This window comes from Arvicola amphibius, chromosome X (genome assembly GCF_903992535.2).
Source record: "Arvicola amphibius chromosome X, mArvAmp1.2, whole genome shotgun sequence".
Classification (NCBI taxonomy): domain Eukaryota; kingdom Metazoa; phylum Chordata; class Mammalia; order Rodentia; family Cricetidae; genus Arvicola; species Arvicola amphibius.
Window position 1 is genome coordinate 5480424 of NC_052065.1, and position 16473 is coordinate 5496896.

The 16473-nt window shown below is 42.3% G+C and overlaps 1 protein-coding gene across 3 annotated transcripts in view; it reads left to right on the forward strand.

Annotated features, from left to right (window-relative positions):
- Sh3kbp1 (SH3 domain containing kinase binding protein 1) overlaps positions 1–16473 on the forward strand; it is a 336253-nt gene that overhangs the window by 229050 nt on the left and 90730 nt on the right. For all 3 annotated transcript variants that reach the window (XM_038316361.1, XM_038316363.1, XM_038316362.1), the window contains one exon: positions 9881–9975. In XM_038316361.1, coding sequence (XP_038172289.1) covers positions 9881–9975 — 95 coding nt within the window. The remainder of the gene's footprint in view (positions 1–9880; positions 9976–16473) is intronic.

Below are 16473 nucleotides of genomic sequence, written 5' to 3' on the forward strand. Positions count from 1 at the left end.
AGAACAGGCTTCCTATTTTCCTGATGGCTAGCCTTTCTCCTAAAGTCTCCAAGCATTTCATCTGAGCAGGAAAGAACTGCCCATGAGAGTAGGAGCGCTTGGGCCTCACCCTGAGGTAGAACAGAAAGGCTTTGCTTCTCAGGTTGCATTTTCTTCTTTTGAAACAATGCTTCTCTTTTAAACATGGAGAGTAAAAGGTGTTATAATTAATACTTGTGACATGATTGGAAAGTCAAATTCCCAGCAGTGTCTAAGATCAAAGGCAAGTGAACCGTCAGTTTCTTCCTAAGGGGAGCTGGTGGGTTGGAATTGGCAAACACGCTTTCATTTCCATGTCTGACTTTAAATGTAGACTGAGGTGGTACTTACATGTGGGCCAGATCATTCTCTGTTGTGGAGACTTTCCCATGGTCATCACAGAGAATTTAGCAGCCTCCCTGGCCTCTGTTCAATAGATGCCAGATGCCAGTTGCACCTATTTCTCTCCAGTTGTGGCTATCAAAAATGTCCAAAGGTGTTGCCAATGTCCCTTGGACAGCTGTCTTTGTCAGATCTGTATTCTGTTGCTATAGTAGAATACCACAGACTGAGCAGTTTATAAATGGCAGAAGTGTATTTGCCTCATGGTTCTGGAGGCTGGGGAATGAAAGATACAGGAAACATATTTGGTGAGGGCCTCTGAGCTGTTTTATAACATGGTGAAAAGTATCCCATGGGCCAGAAAGATTAAGAGGTTGGTGATATGAGCTGCTAGAGTATTTGTCTACTATGCACAGGATGCTGGGTTCAATCCTCAGCAGCACACAAAATGGTATGGTGATACATGGTTGTGTAATCACAGCACTCTAGAAGTGAAGACAGGAAGGTCAGGAGTTCAAGACCATCCTCAGCTGCACGAGTTTGAGGCCAACCTGGAATACATGAGATTCTGTTCCAAACAAAACAAACCAGGCTGTCAAGAGGGCTCAGTGGATTAGAATGCCTGCTTTGCAAGTATGAGGACCTGACTTTTTGTTTGTTTATGGTTTTTTGAGACCGGGTTTCTCTGTGTCGCAGCTCTGGCTGTTCTGGAACTTGCTTTGTAGACCAAGCTGGCCTCACATTCACAGAGATTCTCCTGCCTCTGCCTCTCAAGTGCTGGGACTAAAGATGTGTGCTACCACCACCACCCGGCAGGACCTGAGTTTAAATCTCGAGAACCTATATATTAAGTCAGTCATGGCTGCACATGCCTGTAACTTCAGTGTTGGGGAGTGAAGACAGGAAAGACCTGGGAGTGTAAAAGTTCAGATAGTTTTTGGCCAGCCAGCCTACCCAAAATAGTGAGCTTATGACTTGCTGAGAGACCCTATTCCAAGGCAATAAGACAAAGACAATAGGAGACAATACCAACATCCTATTCTAATCTCCATATGCATGTCTGTGGGCACACACACATACACACACGTACACCCCCTCACACTGCACGCATATACACATAAAGGGAAAAAGATTGAACTCATAATATTTAGCCCCTTTTATAATCATTAATCCATTTCTGAGAGTAGAATGCTTATTACTTAAAAGCCTCACATTAAGAACTATCTCTTGATATTCTTGCATTAGTGATTAATTTGACAAATGCACGGACTTCATAGGACACATTTACACACACAGCAGAGTTCCCAGTTTTGAACTACTGATATACTTGTAGTAAGCTCTATTAGGGTGTTTTTGTAAAAACCCTGCTCCTTGATGCATAATTGACTCATTTATTGACTTTATAGTAAGCCCAGTATATGCTTGAACCCCCCCCCCCCCCCGTTACCCCTGGAAGCTCAAAATATGACCCACACGGAGCCGGAGGTCTTGTCTGAATATAGTGTGTAGCACAACCAGCCCCGGTGCCACTACTGCACTGGTCCATCCTCCCTGTCCCTGCTATTGCCGGGCTCCTTCCTAGCACTGCATCTTAGCTAATAGACATCACTAGACAGTGCTTCTCACAGTGTGTTTCAGGACTAGTAGCAGCAAAAGCACAGCTTGGAAACCTTGTCAGAACTGCCAATCTGCAGGGCCTGCCCCCAAGTCAGAAAATCTGCTGGTGGAGTTCACTGATTTGTTTCTTCAAGCGCTATTTCTGGGGTCGATGTCCACTCAACTATGAGAACCTCAGACTGAGACCAGGGTACTTTTAGCTTCCCTGATAATGGGGATGAGCCGAGCTCTTCTTTAGTAGATAGATTCCTCAGATCCCAGGAAAGGGATCTAAGTAGCTGTAGGAACAGATGTCCCGCTTTGACCATGGCAAATGGCTGTAACCACCCCCCCCCCAAAGTCTTAGAGCGCTGGGTAAAATCCACTTTACCCATTTTACATTCACCGCCATTTTACCCTGGAGAGACAGGCCTCTGTGTCTCCGACATTGGAGGTTACTTTCCTGTTTTTGACACTCACGTGCTTTAAGCTGGCTGTGACTCTCATCCCTTCTCTGCTGTCAGCGTGTCAAGAACTAGACTTAGGCATGCTTCATTTCTTCCACTTTATTGTAAGCTCCCTGACAGGCAGATACTAGTCTTATTTACCTACGTCTGCTGTCCTCAGAGCATGATAGAATACTACGCCTACATGAAATCCCAGAGTATTAAAAGTTCAGAAAACAAAAAGGTTTTAGTGCTTGTAGGGTGATAAAACTTAGCGTGGGCTGACATATACCTGTGTGTTATTTATTCCCTCACTTGGAGCAATAGGTCATCCATTTGCTGCAGAATTTTAATGATTGGGCATGGCATAAGACCCAAATAGTGAATATTAATTACATCTAATATGGCATATGAAGCATATTTATTTGAAAATTTGAATAATTCTGTACTCGGGAGTTCTGCCTAAAATTATAAATTAGTAGTGTCTTAGATAATACATACCGACTGAAGGGAAGAGTATCTGATTATAATGTTAGGGAAACTCAACATTACTGAGTTGATACTCTGAGTGTGCATACGTTAGTGTGTGTGTGTGTGTGTGTGTGTGTGTGTACATGCACATGGGCACAGATGTGCTTGTTTTTCTGCATCTGGCAGTCAAAGGACAACACTGAATGTTCTATTCTACTTTGTTTTTGGAGACATGGTTTCGCTGAATCTAAAGCTTGCCGTTTCAGCTAGACTGGCTGGCCAGAGAGCTCCAGGCTTCGCCTGTCTCCCCGACCTTCCCTACCCCTACCCATCACTGGGTTTTCAGGCAGGTGCATGGCAGCTTTTCCAGGAGTGCTGGTTGTCTGGTTTGGATCCTCATCGTACACAGCAGGCATCTTTCTCAGGGAACATTGCTCTAGCACAATATACTCTTTCTTTTTTAATGTCTCAAGGGAAACTAAAGCTCCGATTTTAGGCAAAACACTGCTGCCGAAAGCTCTAGTGAGTGTTCTTTCTACCAGAGTCTGGGTACATGGGCTCCTAATCTGCATAGGTTGAAAGTGAGCCCAGAGAGTATTCTGGATTTAAAATTATATCCTCACATGTATGTGTTCAGGTTGCAAAAATGTTTATTTTGTTTGTTCTATTCTTATTTTATTTTTTTAAGCAGAAAGATTTTTTGCTTGTTTGTTTTAAGGTGTTTTCTTTCCTTTACTTCATTATAAAACCAGATGAAGGGAGTCATGGAATGTGATCATGTGAATTCAATTCCTTTAATGGTCTGCTTTTCATAACATGTAAATTTCCAGAAGTCTAGAGATTGAAATAATGTTTTGGGGAGAGGGACAATGAATCATGCTTGAAGTTCTTGGTGATTCTTACTTGAGCAAGTTTCTTAAGAATTTGAAAGCTGGCGATGCGTGTCAGTGCACATCTGCAAGCCCAGCACTTCGGAGGCTATTAGGAGAATCACCACGAAGTTCAAGATCAGCTTGGACTCTATGATGAGTTTGAGGCCTTGCCTATGTTACATGAGATCCTGTCTCAAAAGCAAACAAGGCCAGCATGATAGCTCAGTTGGTAAAGGCACTTGCCACCTAGCCTGAAGACTAAGTTCCATCCCTGGAGATCACTGGGTGGATGGAGAGAACCAGCTCTCACACTTTTCCTCTGGGCTCCACACTTACTCAGTACTGTGTATATACATGCACACACACTATTACACACACACACTCACACAATCACACACATAGACACGAATGTATGGATGGATGCATGAACGTAATAAAATTTAAAAAGTTAAAAACTGAAAGCTGGTAATTAAAGCAGCGTGAGAAGCTCTTGATCTGGGAGTAATGAGGTCAGAGTCTGTGACCCTTCCCATGCTGTATTCATTTTCTCTGCCCTTTTAAATGTGTCGTGTGCTTTATTTTGTTCCATTTCTGGAAAGAAAGAGTCATTGTTTCTTATCAGATTGTTTAAAGACTAAGGCAAAAAGCCTTAAGGAAAAAGTTAGCAATTTAGACTTAGGCTAGCTAATTTATTAACATGGTTTAACCACTCAAAGGAAAAGCAACAAAGTCATCTCGTTTGCTATATAAATTGTGCCTTTATTTCTTTCTGTGCATGTGTATATTCATTCTGACTTGATTTCAGTCTAATTAAATCCATCAAATTAATGAACTGATAGGAAATGCCTGCCTGCAAAAATTAATTTTAGTCCCTTTTTTTCTGTTTGCTACTCATTTAAAACTTAGATTTTTCTTCCCATGTCCAAAAGGATTTAGAATTATCCTCATCTTTTAAAGCATATCAAATACCCCTTGTTTTTTGAACTTTTTTTACACGCATATCGTCTTTCCGTTCTGTGAAACACAGTAGCAGTATCTGCCACCATCGATTGATGTGTGTATGTATTTGTCTTGTTTTGCCATTTTCCTCCCCTCCCCTTTCTCAAAGCATTAGATTATCACTTCCATATCAAGACAGGAAGGTCTGCTTGGTCTTACTTGTATATCATAGGCCCTGGCTCCAGAACTGGTTGACAGTATCTCTTGGATGCTTGTGGGTCAGAAAATATTTGAATTGAAATATGGAACAATGTACAGTAAAATTAATGTCACACTTTTGAAATTAATAGTGATTTTATATATAAATATATTTATTTTTGAATGAATATCTTAAAGCCATTGAAACCCAAACCAATGTATTTTTATTTTATGATACAATTCAGTTAAATCACTAAAATGATTCATAAGTAAAGATAAATTCTTATTTTAAAATACATCATGATAGGGGTTGGAGAGATGGCTCAGCGACTAAGAGTACTGGTTACTCTTCCAGAGAACCCAGGTTCAGTTCCCAGCACCCATATGGCAGCTCACAACTGTTTGTAACTCCTGTTCCAGGAAATCTGACACCCTCACACAGACATACATGCAGGCAAAGCACAAATGTACTTATAACACAAATAAATAGATTTTAAACACATCATGATAAAGTGCGAGTCTACTGTCTACCGTATTTGCTCAGAAGTGGCTGTGGCTGGAGTGTTGAACTGTCATTGCTGGAAAGGACATAGGTCTAGCCCAGGATGGCAATGGATGTCCTCAGAACATCAGTGATATACTTTTGAGGTTCTCAATAGAAGCTGGAACAACTCAATTCTCTGATCAGAGCAGAGCTGTTTTGAGTTGTTTAAAGGTTGAGATTTGGAATGCATTTAAATGGGCTAAAGATGTTCTGCTGACGTTAACTAAGCTAACTTTTTTCCTCCTTTGGTGGTCCCTTATTTTATACCTGATGGCGCTGTGGCCATCCACAGCTACAATGTGACATGCACACCACAAAATCCAGCTGGGACTGAGTCCAGTTCCAAGTATCCTGACTTCTTCTACTTGCGGTCCCTTGAGTGTTACAGTACCTGTTAGGTGTCACCCAAGGACCAATCATCAGGAAAGACACAGAACTCTGCGTCAGTTCTGGGGATGCACATAGTGGCAAAGCAAACGGCAGCAGCCTACTTTGTAGATTGTTACAGACAGTAGCTACAGATACAGTTATTCCTTGTCTAAAAGTAATGCTTTCAAGATAATTCTATGTCTAATGCCTCTTAATATCAAACAGCATAACTGCATAGCAGAAATGTTCTAAAACTAGATTATGACAAGATTCGCACAAGTGTAGAAATATTTAAGAACATTAAACTATATAGTTGAAATGAGTGATTTTTTTTCTTTTATTAAACATTTTTATGAAATATGTTTTAATCATGTTCTTTCCCATCTCCCAACTCCTCCCAGGTCCTCCCCCACCTCCCTACCCACCCAACTTCCCTTTCTTTCTCTCTTCTAAACCAAAACAAAACCTTGGGGTCTGCTTTGTCTTGTAAACTACTCTTGGACATGTGACCTGCCCTGGAATGTGGTTGACATTCCCAGAGCTGTGTCATTGGAGAAAACTGATTTTCTCTTTGCCAGTGGGTATCATTTCCAAAAAGCTTCTTGGTTAGGGATGGGACCCCGTGGCCACTTCCCCCTCTTAGTTCTGGGACCCTGGCTGTCTTGAACCTGCCCTACACTTGTCTTCCAGTATAAGCTCTCTGTGAGCTTATATGTGTACCAGCCTTGTGTCTTGTGTAAGACACTGTTTCCTTGGAGTCATCCTTCACCTCAGGCTCTTAGCATCTTTCTTCTCTTCTTCTGCATAGATCCCTGAGCCTTGAGGGAAGGGGTTTAATAAAGACATCCCATTTAAGACCGAGTGATCCAAAGTCTCTTGCTCTTTGTACATTGTCTAGTTTGGGTGTCTCTGCACTGATAATCATCTTCTGTGACCCCAGTCTCTCATCCCCCTCTCTGTTTAATCCTCCTCTTCTAGTTCCTCCTTTAGCGGGGTAGAATGCTAAATTCTATTGCCCCTCCTTCAAACTTAGACTTATTAAAACCTGTTCTTATTAAATCTAAGAGACACATGCCCTTCGTAGCTTACAGGGAACTTGTAAGTATATCAAATAAAATGTCCTTGTGAAATAATTTAAAGGCTCATGAGCTCTTTCTTAGCAATAATTCCATTATGGTGATTATGGTGCACTTCTATAGACTGTGCCCTGAAATAGAAAGGTGTGACGGTGAGGAGGCATATTATAGTCAGAGGATGCTGAGAAGATAACTTGTATGAAGTTTCTCCATGTTAATAAGTTCTGTTCTGAGTGAAGACTTACCTACTGGATGACAAAACAGTGAGAAACAATTAATTTGCTAAAGCTGCAGCACAAGAGGCTCAGAGAAAAGGGCCCCATGAAGCTGGTGAATTTGAAGGGAAGCTCAACACCATCCGGACTCAGGATCAAATTCTTGCCTTTTCTCATACTGTTCAAACATGATCGCAGCAGTCCCACACATTGTCTTGTCTTCCAGCAATGATAGAACAGTGTTAGAAGCCTTAAGGTAGGTACATTGGGCCCACTGGTAGAGTGTTCAGCTAGCATGCCCAGGCCCTGTGTACCACAAAGAAAACGACCAAAGGCAGACAACTGTGTGCCTTACGTCTCTAGGGAAAAAAGATCTATCAATGGCATTCCTAAGAGATTCCTTTTTTCGGATTTCAGTGACTAGAAGATCACATCTTACCCCTAAACAAATCAGCAGCAAGGGGGAGTGAGATAACATTGTTTGTCTATGGCCCTGTCACTCTGACCATGCCTGATCTTATGCTAAGCAGAGTGGGTCCCAGTTACTATCTGGATGGAGGATTAACATTACTTTCCTGAACAGGATATACCTGAGCAAATGAGGATTCTGCGAAGTAGAAATGGGATTGGGGATGGCTGCTGGGAAGTTAATCCACAGTGGTTGATCACATTTTATTAACCTTTTCACGGAAAGACAGAGAAACATGGCATGCTCTTTCCTTCTTTGTTGGTCATGAGTAACTGATATTCTTTTTTAAAAATGTCTCTGATTTCCATCCAGAGAGTTATTTGCAAAGTTGGGACTCCGTAGGGTAGTTCTTCAGTGATATTGTGTGTTCATGTTGGAAGTTTTGAGGTTAGGAAGTCATATTTCACTAGCAGAGTCAATTGGAAAACTGGTGAAGAATTGTCATTATCCAATTTAAAGATGTTTGACTTTTCCCCTCCCTTTAGAACATCTAACCAATTTGGACTTGGGGGAGTTTTTGCTATATCTAATTACATGGAGATAATACATTGATGATTCTTGTCAGTTTAAGAGTATGGTCTCAGTAGGATTTAGAATAGGTGCCTCTCAGCAGAGATCAATGAGCCAAAGCCATGAGAAAGCCCAGAGAACCCAAAGATGAAGGTTTATTCCATGCAGATGGGGATATAACTGCTATCTTCAAGCCACTGGACAGAAACCAAGAACTTCTGCACAGAAGTAAAGTGATTCCCTCTCCCCGCCTTGCCATATCAACCCTAGAGCACAGTGTGTCTGCATTATGGATTGTTTGATCACCAACATAAAACATTGCATTTTTGTGGTATAGAGTATACTGGCAACAATGTAATTGACACTCAGGTATATAGCTGTAGGTTATGACTAGGTGCAGGAAGTAGCCTTAGGAAATACCTGAGGATAGGAAAAGCTGTGTGATTTTTGGACTCTACTGTAGAATACAGTTAATGTCTGCTCTAGAAGATACTAATTTCTTTGAGTTTTTCTTTCTACCTTCTGTCCTGAGTCTTGAAAGCCTGGTTTGCCAAGTCTTCATTTCCCAAATCACCTACAAAGGTTTTCACTATTTTTACATGGTGCTTTTTGATAACACTAACTTCATATTAGATATAGTTTCAAAGCATAAAAGTCAGTAATATGTGAACTGATTTTGAATAGCCAAAGAATTTTTTTTCCTCTTCAGTGAGGACTGTGTATTTTCTTGCCCAATAACAGCCCCGTCAAAAACAAGCAGGTTTGTGCAAAAAGACCATGACATATACATGAATAAGTTCACCCATCCTACATAGAGGTGCATAAAAATGTTTTGACAGTATTTGTTTGCTGTTCATAGTTGACTTTTTATATGCAAATGCATTGGTGATTATCTTTTTTATTTTTTTAATTTTTATTGCTTTATAAATAATACCATTCAAAATTTCCACTTCCTCCCCTCCTCCCATTTCCTTCCAGCTCCCCCACTTACCTCCAGTCCTAAGAGAGGGCAGGGTACCCTGCCCTGTGGGAAGTCCAAGACCCTCCCACCTCCATCCAGGCTTAGGAAGGTATGCATCCAAATAGACTAGGATCCCAAAAAGCCAGTACATACAGTAGAGACAAATCCCAGTGCCATTATCATTGGCCCCTCAGTCTGCCCCAATTGTCAGCCACATTCAGAGGGTCCTGTTTGATCCCATGCTCATTCAGTCCCAGTCCAGCTGGCTTTGGTGAGCTCCCATTAGATCAGGCACACTGTCTCAGTGGATGAACCAACCCCTTGCGGTCCTGACTTCCTTGCTCATATTCTCCCTCCTTCTGTTCTTCAACTGGACCTTGGGAGCTCAGTCCTAATATATAGGGTAATGAGGTAATTTTTCATTGTTTTATTCACTGTGTTGGCTTTATAACAGATAAAAGGCCCCCTTTTTCTTATTTTGTAATATGCACAGTAAAGCAATGAGGAAAAAATTCAAATCTGCCTGTTTATATTCCTTCAGAAATTATCAGATGGTACACGTCTGCTTTCTCAGGATGAAAGATGCCATGTGGCCCTCCTACCTGAGAAAAGCAAATCGGCCCATGGCATTCATGGTGTTCTGTGACTCGTGAGGGTTAAATGCAGAGACAAATGTGCATGAGCCCACCATAAGCTCTCTTAGGTAGTTTTCGGAGCGGAACCCCTTCTTTATGCCTCTGTAATGTCCTTTAAGCATCCCTTTTTCTTGAGGTTGTTGTGGCAGGGAACCTCTCCATCTGAGTCTGCTCATTGGATGAAGCCCCTTAAAGGTTGTATTTTCTTCTTTCTTACAGCCAAGGATTACTGCAAAGTAATATTTCCATACGAGGCACAGAATGATGACGAATTGACAATCAAGGAAGGAGATATAGTGACTCTCATCAATAAGGTAAACGAAGATTCTCTCCCACTTTCTAAGCTGTAAAGTGCATTGTAGTAGCAAGAGATGATAAGCATTCATTTTAGCCGTTTTGTTTTGTTTTGAGACAGGGCCTTGTTAGATAGCCCAAGCTGGTCTTGAACTCGCCACCCTTAGTCTTCCAAGTGCTGGAATCATAGACATGTTCCATCATGCCTGACTTGTTTTGTTTTATGGTCTCAAACATGTGAAAAATATTTGCATTTTTCTTTCTGCTCAGGCTATCCTAGAAAACAAGGCAACCTGAGAACCCAGTAGGTATCTGTCTATCTCAGGGCCAGCCACACACCTACATGACCCTGAAGAAGAGTCTTTTCAGGAAGGCAGCCTACTTAGCTGCAGCTTCTGCCCTCTACAGTGGCCAGGCCCTGTGTCATCAGGGACCCAAGGAGGGGCTCTTAAAAGGCTGGTCATGCCTCACAAGCAGCAAAACCTTAAAGAATGTTTGCTATTCAGATCAAAGGCAGGGAGAGTGCCGGAATGAATTTTGCTTGTCTTGTTCGGGCTATAAAGGTTGGATGATTTTATTATCACTCCAGCCAGAGCCGTGTGAAATGCTGGAGAGCTATCAAATCTGCGTGAAGCAAAGCCGTTTGCGAAGGTCTTGACCACGCAGCATTCCTCCTTTCATGTAATGCCTCTCACCGCGCAGGGAGCTAAAAGTCATATTAGTCAAGTGCTTCCTAGAACAAACAACATTCTTCTCTGAAGTATAAGGATTTTATGATGGTTGGGTGCAAAGAGAAGCCAGGCAACCTTTAAGATGTAGAAAGTAGTTTTTAGTCTTGTGTCCAGGCGAGTGGCTGGAAACGTTTATTTTCTACATGCCAGGATGACTTAGACATCTCCACAGTCACCTGAGCTCTTATGGGACAGGGAAGTATTGTCAGTCTAAAAGATGCATGATACAGGAAGGGGAACAGGGAATGTGAGTTGGACAAAGGCCCTGTGGCTCTTACCAAGAAAAGGGGGACTGCTATGGTGTTGCCTATTTCTACCTCTAGATGCTAGTGTAGGAAGTGCTCCAGATGTTAAGCTTACCAACTATCTAGTGATTGTTGGGTGGTTTTTTTTTGGGGGGGTGGGGAGACTGTTGACCCTCTCATGGACTCAATGAGTGTAGTATGTAGAACAGCGCTACAACGATACAAACGCCTTTCTGGAATAGTCAACTATTCCCTCCTCTAAGAATATGTCCATCTTTTTTACCTGTGAGCTCTTCTCCCCCTAACTTAGTTCAGTGTAACTCCGTGGGTGTTGAATGTGGCAGGAGGAAAGAATAGGAAGGGAACAATGCTCTTCTTGCTCCTCTCTGCAAGAAGCAGTTCCCTTTGCTCCCCACCCTCCCCTCCTCCTAAGGAGGCGGATCTCTTTTGCAAAGTGCATTTCCTATTTTTAATCAGACCTTTAGCCAAACAAGTGGGATAAGCAAGTTGTTAAATGGGTACGAAGCATAATGCAAATGCTTTAATAATTAGCACTGATAATTGGTTTTAGCCGTGCAGGGAAGGAATAGAGCACTTTCCCCTTAACTGACAGAATAGGGAATTAAGAAACTGCCATTCTTTGTAGTGGGGGATGGACTCACTGTCTTTATTTCTGTTTTGTTCCTGGGGGGAGGGCAGCCTCTTTTTATTGAAACCCGGTGTGTTAGTGACATTTATGAAGATTTGAGAAAAGGAAATATCACCATGATTCTCTTTTACCTGGAGATGGCGATTTTCCCCTTTAAGAACCTACCCTCCAGTCCTTGCCACTTGAATAAGTTCTGTGCATAAGGAATCTGACTTGGGGAAGGGAGAGCTTGGTCTGAAAAGCAACCTCAACAAGTCCCAGCCCTTCAGTGGGTACCCATGAACAGAATAATGTGATAGGCTACTTTTAAGAGTATCCTCTGAGGGCTGCACCCCATTTCTCTGGTTTCAAATGTCGATACGCTTGGAAGTGGTTTGCAAATATAATGTGATGCTGCCATTTCCCCTATACACATTTGTTCTCTAGGCCAAGAATCCACATGCTATTTAGACAATTGGTCCCTAATTCCACCCCCTCCCAAGCTTCCTTCCACTCAACTTCCTGAGCATGCAAATGAGCCCAGGCTTGCTTCACTGGCCTGATGAACACTCTGAATCTCCTCCTTGGCTGCCGAGAAGTGCCCTGAGGTGGTGAACATGGAGGGGTGCTTTCTCCTGCCCCATCTACCCAACGGCTTCATCCTTAGCATCCCAGCATCTTCTTGACACTCCACAACAATGTTTAATTTGTCATCCCTGTGCACCAACCAAAGTCTTCAATGGCTTTCTTTCTTTCGTGGTAAAAATCCAGTCTGGGGATATGCTACTTCTTCCCTCAGACATTTTGGCTTTGGAATATGTAACTTTTCTGAGAGACCCACCATATGTCCCCATTTGACTCGTGTACCCTCATGGGACTGACCTTGAGTATGAACATTCCTGTAGGGATGCTGACTACCCACTGAATTTTTCTTTTTAAAACTACATATTTAGTGTATATATGCTTGTGTTTACACATATGTGCACGTGTTGTGTTCTTTTCTGCAATTTTGTTTCCTTTTTATTTATTTATTGCAGTTGTGTTTTTTTGCAATTTGATTCCTTTTATTTATTTATTTATTTATTTATTTATTTAAAAAAACAAACTATCTTTTTGTCATTATACATACCAATCCAAGTTCCCACTCTCTCTCCTCCTCCCATTCCCTTCACATACCCTCCCACCCCCCTATCCAATCCTCAGAGAGGGTAAGGCACATTGCTTTGGGAAAGGTCCAAGGCGCTGAGCAAAGTATCCATCCAAAGAGAATGGGTTCCCAAAAAGCCAGTACAAATAGTAGGGATAAATCCTGGTGCCACTGCCAGTGGCCCCTCAGTTTGCCACAGCCATGCAACTGTCAACCACACTCAGAGGGACTAGTATGCTTGTTCCTTCCCAGTCTGGCTGGAGTTTCTGAATGCCCATTAGGTCAGGTAGATTGTTTCAGTGGGTGTACCCATCATGGTCTTGACCTCTTTGCTCATATTGTCACTCCTCCCACTCTTCAACTGGACTTTGAGAGCTCAGTCCAGTGCTCCGATGCAGGTCTCTGCCTCTGTTTCCATCAGTTGCTGGATGAAGGTTTCCATGGTGATATTTAAGATATTCATCAGTTTATCTTACCTATATTATGAGCTTGCTAACCAAAATCACCTGTGTTCTATCATCTTATTCGTATTATTTTATATGACCTGCTGAGAAAGCAGGACTCTTACTATCCTCTACTGATACAGATTTCATTTTCATTGCCATAAAATGTCTGCCAACCTTGACCTTGAGAGTAGCGTGTTAAGATAATGAGTCGTGTAGGCTTCCTGCTCAGAGAAGCCAAGGTTTGAGTTCCAGCATCACAGTTTCTGGTGCTGTATCTTTGGGCGTGTGAACTGATCTCTCCAAGCCATAGTTTCCTCAGCTGTAAGCAAGGGTCATAAAGCTGACGTCACAGGCCTACTGTGGCTATTTGTTAAGGTGCTGTGCATGAGGCATGTCTTACAGCAGTGAATCTGCCTGTGCTAACAATAATTCTAGCTATTGTCAGCTTCCATTCCGGCTTTTCCTTTTGAAACTTTAGCAAAAGGAATTGTAGGCTCTGGGTCTGGTCCCTCTTTGTTGTTAGGGATGAATACAAGGATGACATTAAGTGGGTAAAGGTGTTTTTTAAAAATCCACCTGCAATAGTTAAGAATTCAGTGGGTGAGGTTTTAGCAAGATGAAAGAAAAATATGCCGCTTTTTTGTCTGCTGAAAGTAGGAAAAATGGTGTTGAGTCTGAAAAAAAAAACCTTACTGATATTGTAGAAAAATTCTTACCTCTTCTTTTAAGTTGATGAGTCACCCATATTCATTTAGATGATTATAAGCTATCCTAAAATGAATAGGTTCATCACCAGTGGCTAAATATGTGTTTGGGTCTACCTGTACCTGTTTATTCTGTATATGAGTTGAGGTAAAAGAGCTGAAGTACTATTTTTGCATTTCAGTGTTATTCGCTGTTTGAGTCCCCACTGTCCCCACATGCTGGAGCTCTTTCTACAGCTGTCAGCTGAGGTGATTTCCGTCGCCCTGCTTTCTGTGCCATGCCAGGAGTCACAGAGCAGGCTCTGGCCTCCTTTTCCACTCTAGGTTGTCATTTGTGTGACTTTCTAGAAAATGAGTCAGACACCTTTAGTGGGTGTCTGTGAGCCCTCTGTGGTTCTTGAAATAAGTTGCAGAGACCTGAACGGTTTGTGTGTCCCTGGAAACGAGCATGAGATGTTGCAACCCGATTTGTTTTTATTTAGAAAGAAGACTTATGGATTTTGGAACATTTCTACTTGTGCAGAACACACCTGGAGTTTTTTTATTTCTAGTCTCTCAAAAATAGCTCCTGCATCTGTGTTTCCGCCGCCTCCATCCCACTTTCCTGATTGACGTTCTGTGTTCAGGAAGGTTTCAAAGCCTCTGGGTGTGGTTTCTGGTTGGTTTTTTTTAATCCTTTTTTATTTATTTAGAGACTGGCTCTCACATAGCGCCAGCTAGCCTTAACCTCACTGTGCAGCTGAGGCTGTCCTTGAATTCCTGGTCCCCTTCCTTTGTCTCCAGAGTCCTGGGGTTGCAGGCATGTGCCACAACACTGAGCCCTGGGTTTGTAGTGGAGAAACTCCCTAGAGAAGGGCTAAGGGCAGCTTTGGAGAAAGTTTATGGCTCCACAGTGAGGGCAGCTACTACTGGGGCATGTGCTTGCTGTGACTAGCACCCACTGAGGGCAGAATGAGGGCAGCTGGAACAGTGGGCCTATTCTCACAGTGCTGCCCCTCCTTGAATATAGGAGGAAGGGTTTGCTACTGACCCCTTAGCAAACAATGCTCATAAAACAACTTCCGTGGATAACCTCTCCCCCTGTCATGTAGTGTTCATTGTTCAAAACCTGTTTAAAAACATTAAAATCGGTGTTTAGGAATGTAATACTGTTGGCCAGAGTGGTGGGGAATAGAGGCTATTGATGCTCATGGAGAAAGCTAGTGAATATTCCCTAAAGAGGAAGGGAGGCCATGGAACTACATAAAGGTAGTCCCTGGCACTGCTACCTGCTGGAGTATGGCAGTGCTTCCTGGAATCATAAGAATTATCTTTGGATGCCCACTGGCAGCAGTTTTAATTTGCACACTGTCTTCTTCCCTTTACAATTCTCATGCATTCGTTCACTGCAGTACATGTGATGTGCCAGGAGCTGTTCTAGGTGATAGGGTTACAACGGTGAATACAAGTTACAGACTTGCAGGTTTGTGTTTTCATTATTCAAATATTTGGAGCTAGACATACCGTGGAGGTGGAGACAGAATTAAATACTAACCCACCTAGCATCTTTCAATACTTCAACATGTCTCCATGTCTCTCTTCTTTCTCAGGCAATGCTTGCTTAAACATTAACACTCACCAGATGTGCCTGCAGCCCATAGCCTCCCAGTGCAGAATTCTGGGCAGACACTAGCAAAATTCCCTCAACACCCTTCCTTTCTCATCAGGGGTCTGTCCAAAGCTCAGCATCTTGCCTTATCCTTATAGTGGGCCTGGGAGTCACACAGGGCCACAAGAGTTCTTTGCTGATCACAGAAGAGGAGCAGGGACCCAGAGCATAGAAGAATTGGGACAAGCATATCTTCTGAGCCCCCGTTGAATGTTCTAGGGATGTGGGGGTCATCCAGGGTGGTAACTCTGTATCGACTTTATTTTCTGGGGGACCATAAGATGTTTGTGGTAGGTGCAGCTCAGCCAGTCTCAGGGATGACTATTATTCAGTAATTGAGAGTAATCCAGTGTTGTTTGATATCCAGAGCTAGCATCTGCAGTTCCCTTTTTAATTAATGATATTATTGTTGCTAATCTGAGCAACAATGATATTGCCATGTTTCTGACCTATTTGAATCTATCACTTTCCAGCTAGCTGGTCAAAAGGTAGGGCTGCACCAGCCATTATTTTTATTTGTTCCTTGAGAGTTTAATAAAATGTGTTTTGATCATACTCACCCCCACAACTCTTCACTGCCTGACCCAAGTTTGTGTCGTTTTTTTTTTAATTGAGCTAGACATCTTTCTCCACTCCCCTTCCTTCCTCCCCTCTCCCATTCTGCCCTCTCTTGTGACTCCTACGCTCCCAAATTACTCAAGAGAACTTGTATTTTTCTACTTCTCATATACATTAGATCCATGTATTTCTCTCTTAGGGTCCTCTTCGTTGTCTAGGTTTTCTGGGGTTATGAATTGTAGGCTGGTTTTTCTTTGCTTTATGTCTAAAAGTTACTTATGAGTGAGTACATATTATATTTATCTTTCTGGGTCTGGGTTACTTCACTCAATATGATTTTTTCTAGATTCATCCATTTGCCTGCAAATTTCAAGATGTCATTATTTTTTTACCAATATGTAGTAAGTACTC